We start from the raw sequence: 8183 nt of genomic DNA, 5'->3' as shown, positions 1-8183 counted from the left end.
TTTCTGTTCCTCTTTGGCACGTGAATTTGTTTCGAGACTGAAGCTTTAGTCATAATAAAATAAGTGAATTTATTTTCAGCATTTTAGATATTTTATAAGTTTTTATTTTGTTGTAATTTTCGCTTTTTATGTTAGGAGATTATGACTCTGGGTTTTGATATTTACGATGCATTAATGAATTGAGCTTCTCCGAACTCTAGTGGCCGGTTATGGCTCTTCTTTTCCTCTTTTTCCCTAAGGATTGCCTTCTTCTGTTGCACTTTTTATAGTTTAAGCTAATGATCTAAGCCTCGTGAGCATTTCCTTATTTCTATAAAACCCTGCAAAATTAATTTGAGTCTTTAATTTAATAATCATACTTTGTTGTTCATCATCTTGCTTTGTTGATGCGAGCATATGCTTTTCACCATTTCAGGAAGGAAGGGAAGGACCTATTTGTTAATTCTTCTGCGAATGAACAGGTTATCAGCAGAAACTCTTAATGGCTCTATCATCTATCATGTTCGTAGCAATTGCCCATAGTTTCAGCTAAAACATTTGGAACTGTTTGAATTTGATTTTTTGAACACCTTACATTGACATGGATAAAATGAGCAATACTGTTTATTTCTTTTAACTAGGCAGAATTGCATACCGAAGACTTTGTATTGCTGAATGGGTGGTAAATGCAGTGCATTTATATTTACACTTAGATTGTACTATTTATTAGTGTATCAATTACTACCACCACCAAGGCACCAAGCCTTTATCCCATTATGTAGGGTCGGCTATATGAATCTTTTTTCTCCAATGTGTTCAGTTAAAAATCAAATTTTCATTTAGATCTAATAAAGAAAAATAATTTCTAATATTTTCTAACCAAGTTTTTTTAAGTCTACCTCTACTTTTCTTAATATAAGTCGAATTTATACCTCTACTTTTCTAACCAGATCATCAAAAGGCCATCATTTTATGTGACCAACCCATCCAAGGCAGCTGTTTCTAATCTTATCTTCCACTGGAGCTACTCCAACCTTTTTACATATATGCTCATTTAAGGGTAAGTCCACTCATCCACAACAACATCCTCATCTCTGAAACACTTAGTATTATGCTTCTCTTTTAATGGCCAACATTCTGCACCGTAAATCATTGCAGCTCTTACCATCATCTTATAGAATTTTCCCTCAAGTTTGAGTGAGCCTTTTCTATCACACAATATATCCTTAATTATTTAAATATAAGCACTATTACTGTGTCAATCACCAAAAAAATAATTATAACTAATCATTAAATTCATTTTAGACGGCTGAGATTGAATCGATCAAATAACATGAAGCTTTAAATCAAGTGGTATTGCCCAAATTAATTAAACGAAACGATTGGGTCCATAACAAACTAGAGCATTTGTTTCCACAAACACAAAATTCCAAGGATAAACTACAGCGTTTAAGGCACCTGCAAAAATTTCACCTTCCTTGAATCCAATCATTTATTAAAAGCATTTGTACAAATAGGACTATAACTATCAGGATATACCTTTTTCACTCTTTTAATCACATTTTTCTATGGAAAATAAAGTGATTTTTTTCATGAGCATGTTTGACTAAATATGCTAAATTTACTGTGCAACAGAAACAGAAAATCACACTATTGAGTGCTTGCAGTCAATCTACAATTATAAAACTAACGATTTTATTTTCACTAACAGTATCCAATTCGTTACAAAGAATGCTGCTCTCCAAAATATGCATATACGCATAAAATATCAACAAATCCAGAAGTAGTCATCGGAAATAAGATTAGGTATAATCACACAAAAAACAGCTCGAGTTTCGCAGGCAAAAGTACCAATACTAGCTTTAACTCTTGTTCCATGGCTTAACCACACCGACAACAATAACAATCACAATGATTAGAAGGATAATAATGGCTATGCACATCCACTTGCGTGAATTCTTTTGCATCTTCTTTGCTGTCTGTAGAGCTGTTGTTCCAGATTGAACGTGGTCAACAGCACTCGATACCTGTGTGTAGAAATGTAACATTTTATTAAATATATAGGCAGTAATGAAGAGTGCAAAATCAAGCATTTGTTGCCAAATGCTTTCCATACCTGCGATTCGATGTTATCCAGCAGGTCGCCTTGTGCCTCGACCAATACCGCCATATCGAAAAATACCTACATGAAAGCAGGAGGAATTTATCTTATTTAGTGGAGGAATGCATCGGGCTTGTTGTGCGATAGAAACAAGTCTCTCTCAAACTTAAAGGGAAAATTCTATAAGATGGTGGTGAGACATGCAATGCTTTATGGTGCCGAATGTTGGCCATTAAAAGAGAAGCTTAGGTGGATGAGTGGCTTTACCCTTAGAGATAGGATACGAAATGAGCATATACGTGAAAAGGTTGGAGTAGCTCCAGTGGAAGATAAGATTAGAGAGAGTAGCCTTATATGGTTTGGTCACATTAAACGGAGTCCTTCCGATGACCCGGTTAAGAAAGTTGAGGTATTAGATTTGACTTATGTTAAGAAAGGCAAAGGTAGATCTAAAAAGACTTGGTTATAAAATATTAGAAATGATCTTTCTTTTTTAGATTTAAATGAGAACTTGACTTTTAACAAGGCATAATGACAAAAAAGGATTCATGTAGCCAACCCCACATAGTGGGACAAAGGCTTAATATTATTGTTGTTGTTGTAAGAATTGAGTCAGTCTGATTAATTTCAAGGGCATGAACATCAACAAAGAAACATAGCAACTCATTGCTAAATGAATTGGTTGATCCAATTTGATCATTTGGTGAAATGATATATGATTATTCGTATAAATGCAGCATAAGACCCTGAACTGTTATGTAACTTTTCAAGTTCTTTGTTCAATATCTTAAACCAAATACCTGCTGCAGCTCAAGAAGCTTTCTTTCCAAATCTTTGATGGCATCGTGACGCTCTTGGATTTCTGCAAGGGTGTCCACTACCTGCAAATAGTAAGTGGACCGATAGTTATGTTATGGTGGTTAGCATTTTTGGGAAAATATGAAATCAAGCCAGTTAATATAGGACAAACCTGACCACGTCCTTGCTCCTGGATTGCCTTCTGGAAGATTTGCTCGCTATTTCCTGTCTCTATCAGCCGGTCAATAGTCTGCAGAGGCAACAATTAGGGTAATATGGGTAGATCATACGAATCTAACTAGCAGGTCATTTATGCATTCAAAATGGACAAATCCCTACCTCTTCATCAGGCCGATTACCCGTTACTATTTGAAAGGAAACAAAGAACATTAAAAAAAAAACAATTAGTAGATTAATATGTAAACATGTTTATTCACATGGCAAGCATAATAGTAGAAGAAAGGGCAAAACCTGTGAAGACTCTTCTCTCAACAACCTCCCTATATTCTTGATTTATGGTTTCCCTGAGAGACTGCAAAAAGCAAGCAATAAAGTTCAAATCACTGATGTAAAATATGTATGATTAAATATTTCAGGTATAATATATTACTTTCTCATACACCTGTGTAATAAATTTTTATAAATTGAAACCTTAGCAGATGGTAGGTAATTCAGTCCCAGATTGGTATCACCTACTAGATTTTCATTACATTGAAGGATAACATATGCATCTTGTAATTAATTGATCGACTCGGTTAACATGCGGGAATCATCTGCAGTAATATTTTCATGGAAAGGGAAACTATCGTAATAAACAAACAAACTGAATAAGCATTTCACCAAAAAAAAAAAAAATCTATAGGTTTAATAACTGGCAGCTTCCAATGGATTCTCCCACAATAAAATGGTTAAAAAAGAAATTTACACTTAAAATTCTAAAAAATTATGTAGTAAGGTTAGAGCGTGATGACAGATGAAATTGACTCAAGTTGAAACCAATCGACCAAAATCTAACCCGGATGACTTGAACTCGACACTATAACCCATCTTGATATAAAAAAAAATAGTAACTTGTCAACTATAGAATTTAGATTAATTTATCAAAATAAAAAAACATTCTAACATCCAAAATAATTTAAGAAAAAAAAAACTATTAAATTGGTCATTATCAGGTTCACAGGTAAATCCAAACCAACCGACCAATAAAATGAGTCAGAATGTTGGGGCCGAAGCCGACTCTTTTATTAAATGGGTCAACCCTAATTCGGATTTTTTTAGTTAGGTTATTTATTGACGCTTCTAAGGTGTAGGTGTAATATTTTTAACTCGTTCCTTATTTAATTAAACATATATTCTTCTTCTCATAGAACATCAATAATCTATGTATAAATCCGTATATAGATTAACTGTTTCTAACTTTTACCTTCTTGATGCATTGGCTTTATTTACTTGATCCTAATTTTAATTAATCAAGAGAATGAAAAACTTCATGCATGTCGTATGAAGAGCACTCTTAATGGCAACTAGTCACATAACCACCGCCAAAAATCAAATCAAATGAGAACATGGTTTTATAGATGAGTGCTTTCCAGTAGCACCTCAACGGCTAATTGATCCCATAAAATGAGTTTAACAGACTCAGACCCTACTTTATGAATAAGTGCATGGGTCTGTCCAGTATTATGTACCACCTAACATCCACAACAGCTAATTAATAATATGGTTGCAAAGGGAATACAAGAACACTATTGATAATGAAATTATCTACATTTTTTCCAATGTTTTATGATTTCACAAACAGACTTTGATCATTGTTAACTTCTTTTCAAATAATAATTAAAAAAAACATTAGATTCATTCATTGTAATAAAAATTAATAAATGAAGTACTGCCTATAAATAGATAGGCAAGAAAATATCACCTGAAAATCGGTCATAATATCCTTCAGCTTCTTTTTCAATGACCTGCAATCATTATCACAAGTAAATAAAATATGCGATAAGCAAATAGGTTCTCGAATGAAATGCAAAACGACTGAAATAAACAAGAACAGTACACAGTAGTTGCAGTTCTAGATCGGTCCACAGCCGTCCCCTTTCCGCATCCAGGTTTCTGCCTATTTGCTAAATTCTGTGAGGAAGTATGGGTAAAGCAAGTCAGAGCTGTACAGTGTAAATTACTAAGTCAAGCAGAAAACCCAAAACAGATGATTTTGTTCTGGGAGAAGATCTAACGTCTCTTGCTAATTTTGCACTGCAAAAACCAGAAAAAAAAAAGGAAACAAGAAATAGCATACATCTCTGTCAAGTTCTTCGAGTTTTGACTTAGTTATACGAGCTATTTTAAGCACTTCATCAATGTCCTTTTCCATGCGATGCTTGATTGCTGCAACCAAAATATGCTTGCACATGTTTATAGCTTCGGCAATAATAAACAGAATCAAAGAAGCACGTACAACCCATGAACAGAATTTCCAACTTTGATCTCCCATTCAGAAAATAAAGGCAATAAATTACGTAGATCTGGTGACGGAAGAAAGAAATAAACTTACTTTTCATAGCTGAGGCCTTGGTAACAGCTTTTGACTCCTCATTGGCTTGCTGCATACATAATCAACAGTGGGTATCAACAGTAAAAACAAAATAACATGACAGAAAGTAGAAATCATGGAGGAAATTAATATATATAGATTTTAGTTCCAGATCAATCAAAGGTACTGGCATAAACATATGTCTAACTACAACTACAAACATAAGCTAAGTTTTATAATTGAGTTCTCATGTTAAATGAGAAAGATCCTCCTTGCAAAATTATCCATATATAATTATCTGACAAAAGTTACTATTCTGAGGTGACATTTTTCCAACTTCTATCAGTTCTATGCATGGCAGCAAAGTAAATATGTGAATTCTAATAAAATTAGAAAAATAAAATATCAAAATCCAAGTGAATTTTTAAAAAAGCGCATGAGGCTCCCACCACCATGGGGGTTTGAGGAGAGAACAATGCACACAATCATACCCTTCAGTAGAAATCTGCACGTTTATGGTTGGTGGAAATGAAGCTAAAAAATTTTGATTTCAGAAAGTTTATTTTATTTTGTATTTTCATTTGTTTGCAGAGATATTTGTAAGGACACTTAGGATAACAAAATGTGTTCTCTTTATTTACTATATTCATGATCTGGGTAATTCCTGATTGGATTGGTTCAAATAATTTGCTCTATTATTATGCGATTCTTGTTGATTCAGTGAATTTTCTATCAAAATATGGTTGGTGTTATGGAGATTAAATCATGAAGATATAATCGGTATGACCGTCCCCAACATAGAACCACATGAGAAGAAACATTCCTCATAATTTTGGCATCAAATTGCGACGGATCAGTAGATTAAGTCAATTAATATACTGAACCATCAAATTTATTGATGGAAATTAACAATAGTTGTAATTCTCTTATCATGTCACTATGATTAAAGAGGACACAGACAGAAGCACAACATTAAAGACGGATAATCAATTAGAGGCTTGCTGATCAGGATTAGAAGGCAAGAAGTCTAGACCATTCGATTGAAATCCAAATTACAATGGGAAAATGATGATTCTGGATAAATTTGTTTTTTCAATTCTAAGTTAGGTTAAATTATGTTGAAATCATCTTATAAATCTGAAGTGATCAAGTTTGTCATTTGTGGAGTTTATTTATAAAGTTAATTGTGTATCAATAGGTTTGATTTCATGCAGTGAATTCAATCAGGATCCTTCCCAAATCCTTCCTTTTTCCATTATATTCTTCTCCAGCCAAACTCCCTCAAATCGTCAAAACTACAGATCTTCGACCCTTAAAACTATAACAAAAGTTATAGTTCCTCTATATTCCTATAGCAGAAGTTTGAAATTTGAAAACCATCTATCATTAATACTTTTGTTGTTTTGGAGCTTTCTTTTGTTGCTACCCTTGCTCCTATAGATTGTTGTCGGTTATGGATATTTTTCTGTTGGTTATAAATTTCAGTACTAAACAACAGGACGAGAGAACTAATAAGGAGATTGTCAACCCAAAAGAGAAAATCAAAATTCAAATAAATAATTATTGTGATCAGCAAATATAATACCAAAACAGTAAATAGAGTCTATCTGGTGCAAAAAATCTCAATTGACGGAAGCATAAGTTGATTTATATAAGTCATTATGGTTTCTCTCGAAAAAATTCCTATAACATTTTCTGTTAAGTCCTAGAGATCTTATACTTCTTGTTAAGGAAGAATTATATTGCCTTTGTGACTCATATGCAGGTTTCCGTAACAAAATTTTTGCAATATATGGCCTTAGGTCATGTAGTGCGGTTCCATAGCGTGCTTATCCCATGAGTATAAGGCCTTATATTCTATATGGGGCACATCCAAACGAACTTATAGGCATCTTTCATTCCATTATTTCAAAATGTACCCTTATGCAATAGGCTCAAGATCTGTGGTTTAGGATTTGAACTAAACCAACTAAAGGGCAATCAATTAAGGATATTACATGATTATAAATAACTATCAGAGACATCTAATTTGGAAAGCTTATAGTATATAAAAATTCAAATTTCAATTTTGATCTTCAGTGTTTTGTTGGATGTGTGAGTTCTTTTAGTTCAGTGCAAGCACGATTATACTTAATTCTGATGAAAATCATCTCGAAAGAGAAAAATCAAAATTCAAAGAAAGAATTATTGTGATAAGCAAATATAATAACAAAACAGTAAGAAGAGTCTATCTTGTGCAAAAAAAAAAACTCAATTTACGTAAACTTAAGTTGATATATAAGTCATTATGATTTCTGTCAAAAAAATTCCTATAAAATTTTCTATTAGTTCTAGCCTCTCATTGTGGGATTACGCAATAACATTGGGAGGTTGGCTACGAATAAATTAGTGTTTATTGTTGCTAGGGATCTTATATTTATTCTTAGGGTTGTCAATTTCGGGTCACGGGTCGGGTTCGGGCCGAACCCGAAATTGACCCGGCACTATTCGGGTTCAGGTCAACCCGACCCAATTTTGCAAACAGGTTGATTTTCCGGACCCAAACCCAACCCGCTTCGGGTTCGGGTCAATCCGACCTGACCCGTTTGAGGGTTAGGGGCAGCGGGGCAGCGGCACGAAGCGGTGTGGCCGACAAATATTTTTATTGCAAGTATATGAAGAAATAGAAGATATATTTCGATCTTCAATTGGAGAGAAAGATCTAGCTCTCCCAAATCCCTAGTCCGGCCGTAGAGCCCAAATAACCCTAAGAATTAAATTAAATTCAACCAAACG

At 33.8% G+C, this 8183-nt stretch overlaps 2 protein-coding genes across 2 annotated transcripts in view; one reads left to right on the top strand and one right to left on the bottom strand.

The window, feature by feature from the left end:
* Positions 1-685, top strand: part of LOC110100785 — a 7097-nt gene extending 6412 nt beyond the window's left edge. Inside the window, exon 9 of the mRNA XM_028692365.1 lies at positions 416-685. Within this exon, the coding sequence (XP_028548198.1) occupies positions 416-522 (107 nt within the window). The 3' untranslated portion in view covers positions 523-685. The remainder of the gene's footprint in view (positions 1-415) is intronic.
* A 972-nt stretch (positions 686-1657) lies between these two features.
* On the bottom strand, positions 1658-5478 carry LOC110100782 (syntaxin-132; the record flags this gene model as incomplete). The annotated part of the gene is given in 10 exon segments (XM_020828449.2): positions 1658-2006; positions 2096-2161; positions 2881-2961; positions 3051-3128; positions 3218-3243; positions 3350-3410; positions 4800-4842; positions 4935-5008; positions 5175-5263; positions 5430-5478. Coding segments are annotated over 10 exon segments (732 nt in total), but the record flags the coding sequence as incomplete, so codon positions are not given.
* Positions 5479-8183: the final 2705 nt, after the last annotated feature.

The sequence above is a fragment of the Dendrobium catenatum genome, unplaced genomic scaffold (assembly GCF_001605985.2).
Source record: "Dendrobium catenatum unplaced genomic scaffold, ASM160598v2 original_scaffold_184645, whole genome shotgun sequence".
Lineage (NCBI taxonomy): Eukaryota > Viridiplantae > Streptophyta > Magnoliopsida > Asparagales > Orchidaceae > Dendrobium > Dendrobium catenatum.
This window is presented reverse-complemented; position numbering and strand designations above follow the sequence as displayed.